The sequence below is a fragment of the Channa argus genome, chromosome 7, assembly GCF_033026475.1.
Source record: "Channa argus isolate prfri chromosome 7, Channa argus male v1.0, whole genome shotgun sequence".
Taxonomy (NCBI): Eukaryota; Metazoa; Chordata; class Actinopteri; order Anabantiformes; family Channidae; genus Channa; species Channa argus.
In genome coordinates, this window is record NC_090203.1 from 4,974,729 (window position 1) to 4,995,123 (window position 20,395).

At 39.0% G+C, this 20,395-nt stretch overlaps 2 protein-coding genes across 3 annotated transcripts in view; both read right to left on the bottom strand.

Annotated features, from left to right (window-relative positions):
- Positions 1 to 3,676, bottom strand: part of LOC137131098 (inactive phospholipase C-like protein 2) — a 34,147-nt gene extending 30,471 nt beyond the window's left edge. The window contains exons 1-2 of one of the 2 annotated variants that reach the window (XM_067511924.1): positions 3,276 to 3,676; positions 2,369 to 2,816 (exon numbers count right to left, since the gene is read on the bottom strand). In XM_067511924.1, coding sequence (XP_067368025.1) covers positions 2,369 to 2,620 — 252 coding nt within the window. In that variant the 5' untranslated portion in view covers positions 2,621 to 2,816; positions 3,276 to 3,676. Of the gene's footprint in view, positions 1 to 2,368; positions 2,817 to 2,936; positions 3,216 to 3,275 lie in introns of those variants that run through there. The other variant, XM_067511925.1, reaches the window with a different exon arrangement.
- A 3,316-nt stretch (positions 3,677 to 6,992) lies between these two features.
- LOC137130181 (serotriflin) lies at positions 6,993 to 20,168 on the bottom strand. Its single transcript, XM_067510000.1, has 8 exons — positions 20,161 to 20,168; positions 12,493 to 12,566; positions 10,141 to 10,241; positions 9,470 to 9,560; positions 8,973 to 9,115; positions 7,916 to 8,004; positions 7,642 to 7,724; positions 6,993 to 7,524 (listed from the first exon to the last, which is right to left on the bottom strand). Exons 1-8 carry the CDS (start codon positions 20,166 to 20,168, stop codon positions 7,400 to 7,402), a joined length of 714 nt encoding a protein of 237 aa, XP_067366101.1. The 3' UTR covers positions 6,993 to 7,399.
- Positions 20,169 to 20,395: the final 227 nt, after the last annotated feature.

A 20,395-nucleotide genomic window follows, 5' to 3' on the forward strand; every position in this document is an offset into this window, starting at 1 on the left:
GGGCAACTATATACTGTAGGGGGAGTGTCACTAAGTTCAGCATTCACCAACCATCAAATTAAAAGCAATGGTACCATCGCGTCAACCAACAACTGTCGCTTTTACTTTGTTCAGACAGTGCACCTGTAATTTTGGATGAAAGATTTCAAGATGTGATTTCAAATATGCCATTAACTCGTGCCCTCTCACCACACACCAAACATGTTCAACAAAAAAGAAATCAAGTTGTTTTTAAGCACAGCGTGCACTAAGTTACAGCTGTTACTATGAGAATGTGGTTCATGTTGTCTCAACCACATCCTCCCATCAATTCAGAGAAGCAGTTTAACTAGAAGCGAGGGCTCTGACTGGCAATATGAAACAGTGTGCCTTTTTAACACCAGCCCAGCCCTTCACAACCTGTCTCAATGCAATATTTGATCAGTCATAGGTGATGGAAGCAAAAAAAAAAAAACACCTGCCTTCAAGAAAATATTGGCATGCAGACAAGGGCACGAGTTGCACAAGTATTTGATCAGCTTATGATATAAAATGTCATGTAATGATATGCAAGAGAAGTATTAATCACTTTCAAGCCAATTAGTTCAGAATATGAATTCTTGTTTATAGCATTTAATACATTCTCAAACCAAAACAAAAGTTTTCAACTGTGAGCTAAGGATGACATTTATTAGTAGCTTCACTGATATTTTCACTTCCTGGATCGACCAGGCTATGCTCCCTTAATGGTAACCTCACATATTTTGATTCCAAGTTATCAGAAGTCTTCATCTCCACTGTGACTCATTGGATGTTTATCCATGTGCAGGGTATTGCTAAGCATGTCAAAATGAGCTACTGCATATCTTACTTAGTTCATATGCAATGTCGTGAAGGCTTTGCATAGTCTGACATGGAACTCGTTAAATTTAGGTTAATGACCATTTCTACATTTCTTATCTGCCTGGATGCAATGGACGACCATGTGGAAACCTCCGGAGTTTATTAATAGAAATAGCCATTAATCCTTTTAAAAACAGCAATTAGAAGATTGCGGAAAAACATTATCTATGAAGAAGGTTCCCTCTGTCTCTTCTTTAACAAGATGTTTAGAGTTAAATGTAAAATGCCTCCATATTCCTTGAGAGAGCCTATACCCCACACGAGTGGACATACCACCAAAATATATCACACTCAACTGACCTAGGCACTGAGACAGGCTCCTTGTGTAGTAAGAGATTATTTAGGATTTTACAAGACAGAAATGCCAATATTACCCCCATCAATCACCAGACAAAGGGCACCTGAATGTTCAGCACCCGCAATGTGCCAATGTGTTGACTGTAAAACCTGTGAGCTATAAAAAATGATAGCCCTACTTATTGCATTGGTTTGGAACAGAATGATTAAGTCGCCAGATTCACTCATATGCACCAGACAATGCTATTTGAAAGTGCTTCTTCATGCATTTTAAATGTAGTTGGTCCTGCAGGAAATGGACTCTCTGACTGTGTATTTTGTAAATTCTACAACCCAAAATGTCAGCAACATCAAAACAAGATGTATACATTTATGACTTCTTTAAAAGGAACCATGTCGGGTCTGTGCTATGGTTATGTTCTTTTGGCGTAGAGTACAGTTCATAATAGCCAACTAACTCCCCTTCGCTGTGTTCCAACTTGTTTTACACTCTCATGTTTGACTAATGACTGACTTTATGAAAGCTACAGCAGCAGAAGACAGAATGACTTTCAGAGTTGCTGACTTTAGCTACAGTAAATGTCTTGGAAGCTTTCAACATACAGTAAACTGATGCAACGTGAGGAAGTGTCATCATCCTAGGGAAGCAACATATCCAACGGTCTAACTTGGACATGGCCCAGTAAGTATGGGGCTTAATATTTATTTAAATCTATCTTACCCAAGCCTAACGCATAAAAATGTTGAGACAGACTTAATCTTTAATATGTGTATATGGGAGGCTACAATACAAACAAATAAGCTCAAGTGTGTGCGTGTATATCATTATTCGCTTTATTGGGAATAAGAAGAGCATCCATAAAGAACCACGTTTTACTATGTGATTTGTGGGATTCCTGTTCACAGACGTCCCTGTGTTTCTGGTGTTGTAACACTTCTCCCTCTTTTGGCAATAATAAGGATCTTGGCAATACGAATTATCTGAAGCACAGGGCGTGCTTCTATATTGTGAAAACCCCCTAGATCACTGAAAATGTTAAGCCGAACCATGCTGTAGAGGTTATTACTGAAAAGCAATTAGGGTAGGAGGGCGCATTGTAACTTCAAACGCCCCATGTTCTCTGAATATGTGGGGGCTCCGTTTCCTAAATGAATAACAGACCACAGTGACTGAAACTTCTGCGTTTACCTTGATAATGCTGCTCCTCCTTGGTATTTCAGATTTGGCATCCGATTCTAAAGAGGTGTCGGCGGTTTCCACTCCGGCTTGGCCGCAGGGTCCGACGAGCGATCCCGAACCGACCATGTTTTCCGATATCCAACACTCTCCATTCGAGACCGACACTTCGCAATGCGTCTTACCCGCTGCCCCCTCGCTGGGCACGGCCGTGTCCCTCTGATGTAATGGAGACTTGCTGCCGTCCTCCCCGCACTCCGCCATAGGCACTTCGAGCACACACGGTCACACGCAGAATGGCAAGCTTGTGGGTAGCAAAGCCTCGGGTTTGTGCTTCACTCCAATTTCCTGCCCGGTCTACTGCCTCGTAACATTTGCACACATTTCTGCCAGATCATCTCTCAGTGCACATTTCGGTTAGGATCCTACACACAGAGGCTCTTGCTCCGTGCATTGTGCTCTGTGAAGACAAACCACGGCGATTACCACGATAAGCCACCATGCACCAGTGGTGTTAATAAAAGCAGCTATTTCAAATCCAGTCACATGTAATGTGCGCTGAATGCGGATGTTAACTTACAATCAGTGAACGCTGTCATCGTACATGCAACATGAAAGGCAACACGAGCGACGTGCTTCCTTTTATGTATGGGCTTGTTTTCTTTCCCGTTTCTCATGAAATACACTTTGCACCGTTTTTGTTTTTTCCCCCACTGCCATGTGATGCTTTTATTAATGTAGAAATAACACACATTCCTCAGCTTTGGATCGGTGTGTAACGTAAACGTTATTTAAAGCAAAGACGTCCAAAGCATGTGAAGTTCTCAGTTCAGGACCAGCTACATAATGTAATGTAACGTAACGTAGCGTAACGTAGGACTGATTTTTATTTTTTTATTTTTTATTTTTATTTACTTGCCTGTTGAACCGCCTTGTGTTTCCATGTGAGGCACGATTTTCCTTTCGCAGTTTTCCTGCTGAGTTACTGCTGCAACTGACGGGAGCCACAACACGCCACCGTTGGGTGCCTGTGCTGCTGAGCTGCGCTGAGCTAGCGTCAGACAGCTAACCGAGCTCCTCGTTAGCTAGCTCGGCAAAGTTAGTTTCCACAGACCGAACCACAGTCCAGTCAATACAACCCCCCCTGTCGGAGCCCAGTTAGCGAACAAAGGAGGACAGTCCGTCCACAGACCGCGGCGGTCCACTTTAATTTTCAAAGCAAATGTGTCTTTACGTAGCGACTTCTTGAAAACCCGTGAAGCATGAGCCCGTTTCCAAGGAGCACAGTTGTGTACGTCTCGTGAACGCGCCACACGCAACACAGCCCGTGCTGTCAATCAAATCGAATTATTTATTTATTTATTTATTTATTTATTTATTAACAGGCACCGGGAACGCCCAGGCCACATGGTCCTTCAGGTGCCTCAGTGGGCGTAAGGGAGAACTTTATTTACCAGACATGATTCATCGGTCCAGATAAGTTCGGTCACTCAAAAGGTGTAATCTGATTTTTTTTTTCTTTTGCAATATGAGATTAGTTTTGTTTCCCATGTCCTTCTGCAGACAGACAGCATAGTCAGCAATAGGCTAAATAAAAAACCGCAGAAATACTTTTTTTTATTCCAACTTACAATGTTCAAAAGGAAAAAAATTCCAAACGACTCAAAAGTTGACAAAAACTAAGTTGAACTAAAAGGAGTCTAAAAACCCAAAATACTAACTTTGCACAGATAATTAAGAAATATAAACATAATATACATCTAAAACAGCACAAAACGTGATGCAGAAACACAAAAGACAACAAGAGACAACACTCAATAATAATAAAAATTAAACATACAAATATACCAACTCACAAACTACAAAAGCTGCAAAAAAAAAAGCACACAAAATGTTAAAAACAAAAGTTCTGTGAGACTTTGTTAAATTCAATGAGGAGGTTCAACAACACCCCAAAACTTAGCAAGAAATTTTATAGAACAAAATGGTCAACAAGAAATTACATACAAAACAGAAATTAGATTAAATAAAAAAAAATTGGACAAGCCAAAAACACGTAAACAACCTCAAAGTCAATAAGAACATATGTGTAAATAGAAAAAAGCAAGTAACTGAAGAAAGAATTCAGATCGCAAAAAAGCCTTTAACACAAACCTTAAGAACGGTAGAAACATTATAAACAACAGAAACCACAAACTATTTTTATTCCTCTTTCTTCTGAAATATCATCAACATGTACCAGAAATACCGCAGATGATGTCATTAAAGCATTTTTTTTTTTGGCAACAAATGCTCTTTTTGACACTTAAGTGCAGAACTGAAGATAAAAAAAGAGTTGATCTCAGAAAAGAAGGCGTTCTAAGGGACACGTAGGAACAACAGGCACAAAGGTTCAAATAAAAGTTTTTATTTGGCAGAGGATGATGGTTTGAACCACTAACCTCACAGGCTCCTCGTGGCCTTCAATTACTTTTAAACTAATAAAAGCATTGCAAATAACAACATCTGTATTATTAATCTTGTTGTTGTCAACTTAGTTCAGAAGCTGCATTTGATGTCTCACAGGGACAGTGGTTAGCTTCTAGAAAGAATCACATGACAATTGTTTTTCTGATTGGAGTCATACTGAATGTCATATCTTCCTCTTTATGTGGGCAGTGCATGGAGATGATGAACTAATATCAAAGATGAAGTAATATCAACTGCCTCTTGTTTGCATCACCTAACAACAAGTTGGCCACAATAATAGTCATCAACAGCCTTTGCTTTAAATTCGAATGAGCATTCTAAAGAGCACTGACATATTAAATTCGACTTTATTTATACATACTTTAGCCTCTATAGATAGTATTGAGACATAACATTATTATACAATATTATATGATTTGTATTCTTATGCCACTGGTTACATGAAGGCAGATCACAGAACAGTTACAAACAGGTGATGTGGTTAGTTGTACAACAGAGCCATCTGCTGGTGTACAGGGTTTTGTCTTTTGTCTTTTGGGTTATGCAGCAATGCTGATTTTACGATTCTTCAGTATTTCAATACATCTACGTTGCTATTCGGATATACTCTAATCAGTATTAGCATATCAGCTGAAATATTTACAATTTTGATCATTACATGACAAATCAATTAATTGTACGTCAAATGAACTGACTTTCAACTTTTCGCAGTTGAAGTTTGGGCAGTAAAAATATACGAAGGACACAATACATACAATACCTGACTCCCCTACATTAAAAATATATCTCTGCTTCAGATGACATCATGTAGAGGATTTTTTTTTGTTTTTTTTTGTGAAAATAATGTAGGCATTCTCTGGATGGAGGTTGCAGTCTCGTGTGGCCTGCACCCAGAACTCCAGAGATGACATCGTCTGCATTTCCGATGATGAAAACTGTTCCGGATGATGTTGGAGGAAAATTTAGGAGTATTTAAATTCCTTCCTTAACATACATGAACTGACAAACATAGATGTAGATGATTCAACCTTGGAACAGAGTTGTACAAATCTCTCAACAGTGGCTTATTTGAAAGATTTAATTTTGTTTTTTCAAAACAGACTAGCATAATATTTCTGATGCACAGCATAAGCTGTGTCTGATATATAGGGGGAGATGGTCTAATAAGGTGTGGTACTACAGAGATAACTGTAATGTGATAACTACCTTTAGCCAGAGAAATGGGCTGACAAGAGAAAAAAACGTTGCTTGTTTTGTACTTTGTAACTTCGGTGACATTAAGAATGAAGTCCAGTTTATTTTCTATGGCCCATCCTATGATCATTTAAATAATGTGAATATTTTTCAAAACGTCTACAATCTAGAATGAGTTTTTTCTAGATTAGTGACTATGGGAAGCTTGAATTGTGTTTTAGGAACAGATCTTTGAATGTGTGTGTGTGTGTGTGTGTGCGTGTGTGTGTGTACACTCAGTTCTCCAGAAATACTTGACTGCGTTCTGGCTGTTATAATGTAGTTAGCACTAGCCTTTCATTGGCAATTGTTACCCAAGACAGTGCAGTAAAACCGTTTCCCTCTAAATCTATGTGCTGTAGGATGGTTTAACACTAAAACTGCACATTTACCTGGAGACGCTCATCTCTGCTTTGCTACTGAAATAGGTCAATCGGGGTTCGTTTTTCCAGGTTGGCAGTGTCACTGGTATCTGTCCTTTCAATGTCTATTTTAGTTTTACAGATCAGATCAAAAGTAACCCGAACCCGTCACCGTCAGTTGCTTATCTACACAACCAGCAGAGATGGTAAAACATGTCACCCGATAAATGTTGAGTCCAGAATTCATTGCTGGTTTCCACTAAGCCCTGAGTGAAATGTCTGTCACCATTCAGTTTCTTACTGCGTCTCCCAAAGTTTGATCGATTTGCAGGCTGAAAAAAGACAGAGCTAAATACTGCTGAAACGCTTTTTAGAGGTGATAATATTTTCAGGGTTCATCACTATAAGCAACCGTTTGATCCACTGTAAAAATTGTAACATGGCCAAACTCTTCCTTGGTGCTTTTGTTACATGATTGAGTCCCTTTGCAAGAGAATGACAAAAATTAAATATTTTGTTTGGGTAAAAATATAAATGTTACAGACAAATACACAATGAAAAATGTCTTAGATGTTTCACTTTTGGCAAATCTATATTTAAAAATCATTCATATTTATACATTTCAAAACAAGCATGACCAAAGCACAGCAAACGCTACTTGCTTTTTAATGCAGTTTTAATTGATTATCTGTAGAGATTATACTTGAAATTAACAGGATATGCAGGCAAAAAAAAAAAAAAAACTCCAAAAAAACCAAAAAAGGAAAACCATGTTGTGATTAAATATGAACAGATTTTAATTTCCAACATGTGCAGATATGATTTCTTGCTTGTGTCAGTGGTTAAGGTTTATATGAAATGTTACCTTACTGATGAAAATAGAATTAGCCTGAGGCCCCAAGAACAATGTGCAAAGTGTAAACAGTACAGTCAGTTGCAGACAGTTTCTCATCCCCTAAGTTAACTTTCATCAAGTTTCTCAGCCTATTGGAATGATTTCATCTTTGCATAAGCATGAGGCAGGACAATACTTATACACGTCCTCATAGCTGCAGTCTGCCGATGGACAGTTGAGGTACTTGTTTATATGTGGACAAGGGTTGGCTGAAATACAAAAAATAGACAAAGATATGCCGAGATTAGTTCAGTGACTTGTAGCACATACTTTTCACCGTATTTGCCACAGAGATGATGCAGAATAATCGTATATCCCAGGCTTACTGCAGAGTTTGTCTTCACAGGCATTAGGACAGAGACCACATGGGGGTCCAGCCTTGTAAGGTGGCCATGTCTTGAAGTTTCCTCTGTTGAATACAAACAAATGTCTGTTTGTTTTTTAAATCCCATATGAGTCTGAACCGACCTCTGAAAACGCTTGAACTATATCAACATTTTCATATAATTCTTTTCAACACCGATGAGCCTTTCCCAGGGGAAAAAGTGAAGGGATCTTAAGCATTTGAAGCAATTTGAAGGGTGTATGAGGGTCACTTACGCTCGATAATAATGGCAGCCGTAGTAATAGACATTGTTAAAGCACAGTGCCACTCCACAGCCAATTTTGTAGGAGCTGTTCCAAACAATCTGACAAAATAAAAAATTAATTGTAGCTTGACTTTAAAATGCAAACATCTAAATAATTATGTATATTGTTGATTCATTCAGTTTTGTTTTATATTTAAGCATCTTATTCTTAAAAACTCTTGAAACACATGGTTTTGTATCATGATAGTGTGAACATTCACAAAAAAATGAAATAAAAAAAAAGAGGTGTTTTGTGGTTAAAGGATTGATCACAAATTGAATTACATTTTGGGGCCATTTAGCACATTTAACAGAAAAGATCACCTTCTACAATGATATGTTTTCCTGTATTTACACCTCCAGCAGATTTGGAACAATATTAGCATCATTCAGACGTTTGGAGCTGTGCTTTCAGCCTGCTGTTTGCTCCGATTGTGAGCCCAAAAACCCACAAACCCACAAACAAAAACTGAATAATGAGTTGACAGTCTGTGTAGCTGAGAAGAGCTGCAAATGTTCTTGGTGAGTTCATCACTACAACCAACCCCTCTTCATGTACAAGCAGTTTTTTTGATCTATGAGCCTGAGATTCAGGAGGTCCCTGGGCTTGGGTCTTTGTATAAAGTGATGTAGTTCCTGTTTGAAACCCACAGAGCTTAAACAAAATAAACTGACTACAAAGAAAAAAAAAATACCACAAAGACACAAAAGATATGCAAAGAGACAAAAAATGAATTACAAAGTACTGAAAATTGCCATCAATAAACAGAATATCATGAGGTTTAAACTTAAAATGACCAGAAAAGACAATAGTGACTTAAAAGAAGGAGTCACTAAATGTCTAGAAAGTTGCACGAAATTCATCTGGTAGGTAGGTCATGAGGAGGGGGAGGGAGGTTTTTTTTGTTTATTTGTTTTTTATCCCAGGACCCATTTTCTCATAGTCTGCTCAATATCAAGAGTGTGACATAAATCTCAACCAAAGCCTCCGTGATTTTCTTTGCCAACACGCTGCTTTTAACATTTACCTGCGTGTAGTGGCCACTGGTTCGGCCATCAGCTGTTTCATTGGGATACGTGAAGTAGATCCACTCACTGTGCCAAGCATTGATGACTTCCGACCACGGGTAAGGTGCAGATGAATAGAACAGATTCTCACCTAACTCGTATCCTGTTCGACGTTGAGAAACACATGACAACTCTGATTAATGGATGTGTGCAGATAAAAAGTTTTGTATTCATACCCCAGTAGATTACATTATTCTGATAAATCTGGCTTTATTAATGGGCCTACTGATGACAATCTCCTTAATGATACCATATCATATTCAGTGTAATTTGTTATTACAGAACGTCTTAAGACTACTGATAATATAAGGTTCACTGTGACTCCAGCCATCGGTCACAGGGTTAGTCAGTTCACAAGGTCCTTTTGTATTTCTAAGGTAATATAAGTTCATTGCATGAGTGAATCACAGTGAAAAGGAAACAAGGACGGAGGAGAATAGAGACAGGGGACATTTACCATCAAGCATGCGTGTACTTGGGAGTCCATGAGCCAAAGCACATTGATCCACCCAGGCCTGAGCACTGGCTGCTACCTCCTCACTATAGCTCTGTAAAAAGAAATTTAAAAAACACCCCCATCAATGCAGACTTTCATGTATGTCAGAAAAGTCTGGAATAGATGAAAATATGTTCAACTGCAATCTTTAAAAAAAATGGTTTGAAATGAAACCTTTGAGATAAGCTGATGTGCCAATAGGAACAGCCCTAAGCTGAACCGTTCAATATAACAATGCAGTTTTTTAATTTATGCAGCAACTTGAAGACAAACAAACAAATAAATTAATGAAGACATCTCCCATTGACTGACAAAATGTCAACAGTGTGATGCCTTTGAAGTGTTTGGGCTCGGTTCCCTATCAAAGAGTGACATTTTAACACCATAATCCAAACATCTTATCGCATGTTTAATAGCATTTATAGATCATTTCTAACATCTGCGGTTTGGACCTGCTTAAACTAATGTGATTTCCTGCATTTAAACAATTAACGTTGAGTCATCCAATTATAACCTTGAGTTTTGACAAGCTCTGTGTGCAAAAGACCTCACCCAGGCTCCTGCCCACAAACGACAGAAAACAAACTCTCCGAAGTATTGGAAGCAGTCGTCTGATTAGAAAAAGGACTTACCATTTTCAGCATGTCAGAAGCAGACGGCTGAACCGCTCTCCTGAACACGTTGTGCTGATCAACGATCTCGGCCTGAACGGTTGTGTTTTCTGGGCACAATTCTGCACACACAGACACAGACACACACGCAGACATGCACATACACTTAAAATTGATGTGTAAATACCAGATTAAAGACATAACAAAGACAGATATTTACTCTGGCGACTTAATGTTCACAATATGACTCACAGCCCCGTTTAATTGCTCTTAAATTAGTTAACATAACAAAAGATCATTCAGAGATGATTGCCCCAAATCCCATAATATTATTGGGAGACTTATTATCAGGTTTTCCAAGCTGATGCTGGTAAATAAATGATCTCTGTGAAGTTGAGCATGTCTGATGCATTTAACTTTGTGCTTACCTTGCTGTGGGTACATTGCGACACGTAGCAAAGAGAGAAGAAATTTAAATTAAGTTTTTAGTGAAACAGATGTGAAAGTAATTTCTATATATATAGATGTATTTATATTGCAATGATGAATTAAAAGCTGATCATTTTACTTGACTAAAAGAACATAAACAGTACAATGCCTATAATATTCACCCCCTTGGAGGACAACTGGTTAAAAATGGAAATAAATAGAAATAATAAAATGGAATAAATAAATGGATAAATGGAATAAATATAAATAAATAAATGGAAATCATCTGAGTGCAGTGAGGGTGTTTAAAGGATTGTCCTATAAATTCACACGTATCTGGAAGCTCCTGTTACTGAAGAATTAGAAGTCTACTGCACAGAGATGAAGAAATTAACACTTCAGGCAAGTAAAGTAAAAATTCCAATTACATCCCCTGGACTATCGGTAAATTCCTCATTAGGGAGGGAGGGGGAGTAAATGGTCAAAATGGACAAATAGTATTTTTCTTCTTTCATTTATGTTTACACCTCTCGATGGGTTTTTCTCTTACTCATTGATCAGTAGTTTGTAGATGTGGTACTTTTACTTGTACTTGTATGTGGAGAGCAGCTGTATCAAGGCCGCACAATTTCATCATTGGATCAATAAATTTGTTTTGAATTAAATGAAAGGAAAAATAGCACAAGTATCAATCTGCCCTTTGTGGTCCTGAAAGTCTGAGGGACCGTACACGTAAGAGACCAGTGAGGGAGAAGTCACCTATATGATTCTTCTCAGGGGGTTAAAAGCTTCGGCAGCAGAGGTTGGAGAGACTGTACAGCAACTGTTCCCTGGGTTCTTCTCCAGTCACAACATCAAGTCTGATGGTCAAAAAGCTCAGTTGCGTCAGACCTTGGAAAGTTCTTCCACTTGTCATGAGTCTTCCACATACGATCTGACAAATTGTAGCTAAGATTTCCTTTGACCTTCTTTCCGGAGAAACTCCAGCAGCAGTTGCTGTCTGCACAGTTTCTCCCATCTCAGCCGCAGAAGCCCTGTAGCTCAGTGGAGTCACGGGCGTGTTGGTGGCCTTGGTGGCAGAGTCACAACTCCTGCATGCTCTTTCCATATTTTTTTAGCAATAGCATTAAATGTTTAAACTTCAACAGATACTCAGTAAAGTGGAACATTACTTCAATAACCTTTTTGTAGAATTGCTTGTTTTTTGTTTTTTTTCATGGTGTGGCTTTTGGCTGGGATAGTGATTTTCCAGTAACTGGACCTTCCAGATACATGTGTATTTATACTCCAAGCATGTAAACACATTCACTGCACTCAGGTAACCTTAATTTTACCCACGGTGGGACTTTGGAAGCCAGTTGGCTTCCTCATCATTCAGTTGGTTCACTTTAAAGGCAGTGAATACAATCTATTTATATTTTGATCAAATTTATATTACCTCATAGAAATTAGTTTTTGTAAAAACTAACAAAAAAAAAAAGTCAAATTAAATTAAATTAATCACAGTTATTCAATGTACCCTAACAGAATATGCAGATAGGATGGAAAATGAATTGGTGTCAGAATAAAAGGTAAAAACCCCTAAGAGGGTGAACACTTTTTATCGGCACTGTAAACAATAAAAGTAAAAATACTTATTGTATAAATAGCTTTTTCATAATGTTATGGTAGTTACAGCTATAAATGTCAGGTAATATAAATGCATGATATTAACATGATTTTAATACAGTTTTATAAATTGAAATATACTAGAAGTCCGATGTAGGTGAAGTGAACATTAGTGAAACATCATTACTTCAAAACTTTACTAAAAAAGTGAGGATTTGAGGAACAAACTTTCCAGCCTATGAAAAACACATGTAACGCGTAACGTACAGTAAAACATCCTGTAATATTCCAAAACACCTTTCCACCTAGTTAATTATTTACTTAGAATCTACTCACCACAATGCAGGCAGAGTGCACATGATGCAGTGTCAAGGTGCAAATCAGGAACGCAAACATTTTCCTGTGGATAACTACAGTGCGAGAAAAACAAGGCAAAGTGTAAAAGACGGCATGAACATTTTTTAAAATTTAATTATTTTAAAAAAAAAAACACTTCTGTTCTATGTTATATGTTAGAAGAACCAGACATACCTTCACCCAGGAATCACTGGAGGTGGAGGTGAAGGTGAGTTGGCACTTTGCGCGGTTTCCTTTTATAGACAAAGCACATTCTCCCCCGGCTGGTAATTATCCTGGGCTTTACACAGTGGGTACAGGACTAAAACAAGTCTATCACATGGCATTGAGGAGGCGTTTTCTTCTAAAGAGGATGACTGACAGGGAGTAAACAGGGAATTGTTAAGCTGTAGGGTGTAGTAGCTGCCTGATGTATTGGCACAGGTTTGCACAGAACAGAATGAGGAGGAGGCGTCTGAGGTAAAGGTAAATAAAAGGAAAGGAACAGTGGTAGATTACAGGCCCACTGTATGCAAATGGATTAATGCCATACTGCTTATGTAGGCGAAGAGACGCCCATTGCTTGCTTTGGCACAAAAAGAAACACGGGAGAATGCAGAGTCTGACCCATATGTGGGGACAGGAAGATGGGTACCGGTTCACTTCGGGGAAAAGCCCAGAAAAAGATGCAGAAAGGTTGTTTTTGAAGTAGCAAGACCAGTTCGTTGGCTAAATGTGGCTTAAATATAAAAAAGAAATACAAATAAACATGGAACCTGTTGCTAACATTGAGGTTAATTATATAAGGTACATTTTGAATGAAGGAGCATTAAAAATATTTTTCACAGTTAGAACATGCAAACTGTAAACCAGGTCATAAAATCCTATGTTTATGATACTGTAAAATTTTTTCTTTCAAACTTTTGTAAATCCATACTAATTATGGATCAAATTACAATATGTGTACAATATGCACAATGCTGGTTGTGGTAACAAACTACAGGAATTCCAGGAAGCACCATCCACCTCAGTTGTTGTTCCCCTCTGCGTGCCTGTTTATCTTCTCTCAGCTCATTGTTTCGTTTTGTTTCCTTTATGGTTTTAGCTTCACTGTTTCTGTAATCACCGTTGTTCCGGCTGCAGCATGAGGAAGCTTTGATGAACCTACACTACCTGCCCAGCACCGAACAGTACATGAGGTGACCAGCATGCTGCTGAGGCGTGGGAACATTTATCAGCTAACTTTGCTTTAAATATTTCACTCAGGAACATCAACTACGCAACCTTTTCCCACCATTTAATAGCCATTGTGGGTTAGACCGCTATCGGTATCTAAGTAGGCTGCTATCAGCCCCAGACCTTCACATTAATAAAAATGGATTGTACCAGGTTTTATCACAAAATGACCTTTGTTGAGTTTAGTTTAAATAACACCTTCAGTGATTTGGAATTTGCCTCTTTCGGTTCTAGTTTGGATTTAAATAAATGCCATTAAACTTCCTTTTGACTTCCCTATATTAATATATCTCTCTACACCTACAGCTGAAAAAATGCCTCCAGCCGACATCACTTGGAAGAACCTTTAGTCTAGATCACTTCATCTCGTCGCTCATGCTATGGAGTTTGTAATTATGGTCAACCGGCTTTTCCAGAGCTCCTCCAGATGCGCTACTGATGATGAAGCCGCTCGAAGCAGAAAAGTATTTTGACACAGGGAAGTCAGAGGGAGGTTTAAAAGCATGTAGCTTTACATTGTACATGTAAAGCTATGGAAAGCAAGTTGAAAATTGGTTTAGTTCCCTTTTAAGTTTAGTTAATTTAGTAATTTAAGTAACAACTACGACTGTCTTAACGTTAAAATGATGACATCCACTACCGTCTGAACTACTTTGGGGTGCAGTTGATTTAGAAGAGTAATTATGGCCATGATAATAACGGACTTTCCCTATAATGAGGTTATACCACATGGGCTGACTGTTGTGGAGCACGTAAAGCTTGAAATGGAGCTAAAAGAACTAAAATACAGTAGTTGTTTCTATAGTAGTTTAATTATTTGCACCCATTAGATTTATTGTTCTATTTTGTTCTTTAGGATTTGATTGTAAGTGTTTGTCTTTCAGCCATTAGACATGTTCCCCTGTGTGTTCGGTTTGGGGCTTCACTTGTTACTGTTCACTTGTACTGATCATACTGTCAGTATGATTCTTTGGAGATAATTCTGTTAACTTCAGATGAGTCCAGTTTGGTTTTGTTGGCGCCTTCTATCAGCCCAATACATTAACATTTAGAAGCATAATTTAGGGTAAATAACCCCCCACCCCCACCCCCCGCAAGTATCCTTGCGTCATGCCGTGGTTTGATGGAGCACAGTTGGGAGGTTTTAACAGTTGTCATTACAGGAGCAAACATCTGGATTTATCAGTTAACATTCTAGGGTTTGCTTTGTTAAACTCACCAGCTCTCTGACTGTACGGGGACACACCTGCTCACATAAAGTTCTGTCTGTATCCTGACTTTGATTTATACCACCATAAATCAGCTTATAGCCTAATGTTTACATGGAACCTATACCCTGGTGACTCATATATCTTTCTTACACATCAGTGTGAGCCCATTAACCATTGGTTGGAAAAAACAGAGATACAGCAGGTTATGTGAGGGTCAGCCCTCAGCAGAAAGTCTCTTCACAGCCTGTCTGTAATCTCCTGTCAGGTATTCTTGATGCGCTCAACGTGACTAAAACACTTTTATAAATACATCAGGATTAATTAGAGGATATGTCTTGCTCCTCTTTTGCCACTCTTCCTGCTTATAGCACTCAAACATCTGGCCCTCAATTTACCCCACCTGTAACAGTTCGTATGCTTTATTTATAACTCCAAACTCTAAATTGAGAATTCTAGGTGGCAAAAGTTACGATTGTGCAGTTCGTCTGCCTTCGTTTATCCTTAATACGCATTGTGCTGCTGTTGCCTGTTTGCTCAGTGCCTTGTGTTATTTGTTATTCAGTACAATGGGAGTTGGAGTCGAATGGTCTCACAGGCCAAAAACAAGTTATGCTTCATGGATTTGAAGCTTACGCCGGGATCACGAGTCTCGTTTCTTTTGCTTTTAAGTCTTGCTGTAATAAAAGCTTTATTCAAACATTTGTAAAAGCAATATGAGTGTTTTATGCCCGCTTTAATGCTTTTATAGGCCGCTTGTTACTGCTATATGAGAAAATAGATTAACTGCTCAATCTTATGACTGTAAAATGTTGAAGCCTGGGTTCCCATCCCAGGAAGAGTGTTCCAATTTAGAAAAAAAGAAGAAGAAATAAAGTGAACCTTAAACTGCTTTAGCAGGTCTCTTTGCCACAGAGCTAAATGCTAAACTTCCTCATTCATTTATTTAGGTACATTTATTCAAGATGTCCTTTGCAAAACAGACCCTAAGACAATTGTAAAACAGTTTTGCAGATATGCAGCAACCTGCATTTAACCTGCTGGTGGGGATGAACTTAAGAGATCAGATCAGAGTTTCTGGAGGAATTAAACATACACTCCCCTGACATTGGCTCTGATAATTAATGCTCCATTTTGCGTTATTATGTCTTTATTCCTAATGAATAATATTGACATGTGTGTAAGTGTGATCCTTTTACTTGTGGATCTTTCCATTTTACTTTATTTTTAAGCAGAGAGCAGCTTTAACGGGGCAAAGGTTATCTCTCCCTCTGGGATTAATAGTTTTTTTTTTAAATCTCGAATCTGTAACGTAATGTAAGAAGTACCAGTCTCCCATTTCATGGTGATCCTTGGCAAAGTCTCAGGTTTGTTTCACACGTCAAGTGATGTTTTTTTTCAGCAATTTTTTGCTGAGGATTCTGTCATTTACGGCAACGCTTGGACATTTCTTTCACCCTCTGTGTTTTTTTCTGAAAAGCTTCGTCTAGTTTTGCATTGTGATATTGCTGTCGAAGCTGCATTGTGTGTGAACCCAGCTCCATATGAATTGTGTACTGTGATACAAAATCCCAACTGCAACACGTTTGCCCTCTACTGTAAACAGTAACATGTTCTATGCGATGACGGATGGTAAGGGTGCAGTGCTTGTGGGTGTGTACCCATGGCTTTGTATACATTCCCATATAGACTTTTCTTTGAACTGAAACTCTCCCCTTGAGGTAAGGATGAAGGCACACATTAAAATAATAGTAGCCATTACAGGAAACAATACCAGAGCAGCCTGAGTGCAGCTCCAGTTGGACACCCCGGGCAGAAAACTGACAGCATAATTCAGTGTTGTTCTGTGGAAATTATGTGGGAAAGGTTGAAGACTATTGTTAGAAACCTTTTTTCTTGTTGCTGAATTCAGCTACCTAATCGCTGTTAAATTACCGAATGCAGGCTTCAGAGTCCACGCAGTCTGGTTCAATTAAAGAGCCAATGACTAGAGAATATGATGTGGACATGCATTTTGAAAAGTCAAAAGAGCATCTCACATTGTCATCATTTGCAAACAAACAATGCGTTTTGAAACCATGTCACAAGAGAAGACAATGCATGTCTGTCCAAAACCACTTTCTCATCCATCCATTCAGTATTTAACATACTGTAGTGACTAAATTTTTAGGAATATGCGCATGATCCACATAAATTTGGTCAGTTTTCACAAACGGCCTTGTTTGAAACTTGAGCCCATCAAAAAGAGCTTTTATTAGGCAGTTCTACATTGTCTTTTCAAAAATAAATAAATGCTCCCTCACTAATTTCCTTACAGGATATGTTTATCTGACTTGAGCGCACCAGAATTTAGCATGAGGTTGTTTTCAATCTGCAATCTGTGAATGGATGATACATACTCGCACCAAGATCAACATTACACTGGAGGGAGCATGCAACCATACATGAAGCAACGCACACACACATGAAAAAGTAAGAACATGGCACCGTAAATGCAAGAAAACAATAAATTGAGTTCACTTTCCACATTAAACACTGGGGGGCACTATCACATCTTTAGTCACAGAGAAGCTGTGGAAGTGGCAGAGGGCTAATAAACAAGCACAACTGTTCTTTTTATATGAAACCTTGGTTCTAACAAAGCCAGTGATTGAACACTGTTATTGTTTTTACTGCAAAATAAGGCAACTCATTCTGGTTCCCTTAAAAGTAATGTGCTTCACTCATTGTCCCATCCAACCAACTGTCCATCCGATTCCTCGTCCACTCGTGTAAGACCGATGCTTCCTCAAACACCAGCTTGCACAAACATTAGGGTTGATCGCTCAACTTTATAGCTCGTCTCGCGTTATTTGTCCCATTTCAGCAGCCTTGCAGTTCTCCAGTGGGACAGACGCTCAGCGGCATGTCCTTTCTGGATGTTTTAGCTGTAAGGTCAAGTTTACACACAGTTTTGGGGAAAATGAAACACGCCTAATTTGCACCTCAACAATAAAGCCACTGAAGTGTGAGATTTACATGACATGTAAATGTCATCTCACCCAGTTTTTATTTATTTTTTATTTTTTTTGGCTATTAGCAAAAGCTGAAGCATGTTGGCAATTACACTTTAGGTGATCATTAGTGTCATCCAGCTCTCAGCACCTGTCAGGATGGCTTCAGCATGCTGAAATCCCTTTGATTTCATTTGGTTTGAAAAGCTAGAAAACCAGCCAATCGTCCACTCAATGCTGAGAATGTCACCTTCTTTTGTTATTTGGTTCCTAACCTCAGGTCTCTTCACTGATGCTTCAAAGATACAATTTTCCAGAATGGCCCATTTCCCTTCTAGCGCTGAACCTTTTTCATGTGAAGGTGGTCTAAAGCTGAAAAGTGTCCTTCCAAAATCAGACATACATTGCCCGGATCCAGATACGTGCTGATGCTTTCGGTAGGGGTGATTAAAGTCTAATGGGGCTCGTCATGCGACAGCAAGCAGAGGCAGAAAATCTCCATCTTTAAAAGAGACATATCATTAATTTGCAGCCTGGAGTTAGGTCCTCGTAGCAACGTCTGAGAGGCACAGCGAAGCCTCTCCTTGGGAAGGCAGCTACAACCCTGGCAAATGAGCGAATGAATCCCCTATTAGGTTAAAAATGACTTTGAGAAGAGCCGACTGTCAGGATCACATTGTGCAGAGCTGGAGCATTTGAAGCTCTTCACCATTAATTATGGCAACTGACTTGTTATTCCGCTGGGTTTTTAACTTAGCTTGTCAGTATCGTTTTATTTGCATTTCATCGTTTGATAAAGTTCACACTTTGCTGGCATTTACCTCTTTCACAAAGGATATACTGTCAGGGCCTGTTTGGAATAACAGAAACAGATGCCAAGACCTGTTAAAATCGTCATCAGAGTTAAAGATCCACATTGGCCTGGTCACACTGAGCTGGAAAGCAGCCAAATACATTTTGGAAGTTCAAAAAAGAGATTCACTCAATTTTATTCTTAAGGTCCAACTTAAACGTTGTTCTTGAAGTGTTCGTCATATGACCCTCATGGGAAGGAGATGGTTGAGCTTGTTATCACATGAGCAAATTATGGGATGTAGGTCATGTGAGACCAGGTGGTCATACATGGGGGCAGATTGGAAACCCCTGTTTCTTGGCCTAAAAAATGGCTGTGGTCAGGAAGGACTGTTTGAGCTCAGTGAGGACGGGTTAGTTACTTAGCTACAGAGGAACTCAAAGAGAAATATCAAATAAATAACAATGGCGGAAAAGTTACAGCTGATCAGCTCTTCAGCCCTCTCAAAGTGTGATGATATAAAAAAATAATAAACTTACCAACTAAACACAAAACCTTTTAAGTTGCTACTACAGTAGCAGTCGCTTGTTTAGCAGCTATAAAAAAACCCAAACAAAATCATTAATTTGGAGATGTTCTTCTGGCCAACCACTATACCACTGAGGGAAATCAAATGTAAGACTTTACTAGATGCTCTTTACGATGTTCACCAGCTGCTCTGACTCTTTGCCCTCCATTTGGTGTTGGGCAGAAAGCCTACAGTGTTTATCAGAGTTGTGTTACTTTCCTTGAAACAACTGTCTGCTGTGGCTGAAAATGATACTGTATGAGCGGTGAGAATAAACCAAGTAGTTAAGCTGCGGGTTGGCTAAAGCAACACTGTCAAACACCATCAAACACAGAAGAACCGGAGATTTGGGTAATAATTCTGATTAGGTTCATCTTTACAAACTGCTCCTTTAATGTATCAAAACATCATCATCATTAAATTATGGATGATATTAGATCATAGCACTAAACTTTTTTTCTGTCCACCTAAACAGAATCCGGCCACAGTCACTTACCAACCATTAAATGATTTTTGGGAGATCAGAGAGTTAATGGTGCAGACAGTGATGGAAACACATTCCCTGATATTAGCAGTGTTGGCGGTTTGTGGTAAGCTCCAGCGTACAGTAGATGCTCAGTACCAAAGATCACCACGGTTGTTGATGTTGTGGTGCAAAGCGGCTATGAGAGGCCTGGTGTTTCTCCATCCTCGTGGTTCATCAAACCAATTGGATTAAATACTGAATACAGAGCTGTCAGGGGTTCATGATCTGCACTAAACCGTGCACAGATGACTGAGCATCACACACACACGCACATGCATTCAAAAAAAAACTAGCATCATACCTTTACCCTTTATTATGTTAACTTGTCACCAGCTCACAGTTACCACGCCATGGATACGTGTGTGTGTGCGTGTGTGTGTCTGTGTGTGTGTGTGAGAGAGTGTGTGTGTGTGTGAGTATTGACTATGTGGCACAGCATTCCACTGCTTTCTTTCTACTTCATTCTCTCAAATCATTGAGAAATTGATTACTCTTTCCGTCCACCCATATTTCTACTTCACTCCCTAAACAGCCCCAGCCCCCCTTCCTCCTCCTCCACCTCCCCTGTCTGCAACTCTG

Coding starts and splice junctions, on each gene's coding strand:
- LOC137130181 (XM_067510000.1), bottom strand. Junction 10,242..12,492: donor TGCACTCTGCCTGCATTGTG/GTGAGTAGATTC, acceptor CTGTGTGTGCAG/AATTGTGCCCAGAAAACACA. Junction 9,116..9,469: donor AAGTACACGCATGCTTGATG/GTAAATGTCCCC, acceptor AACGTCGAACAG/GATACGAGTTAGGTGAGAAT.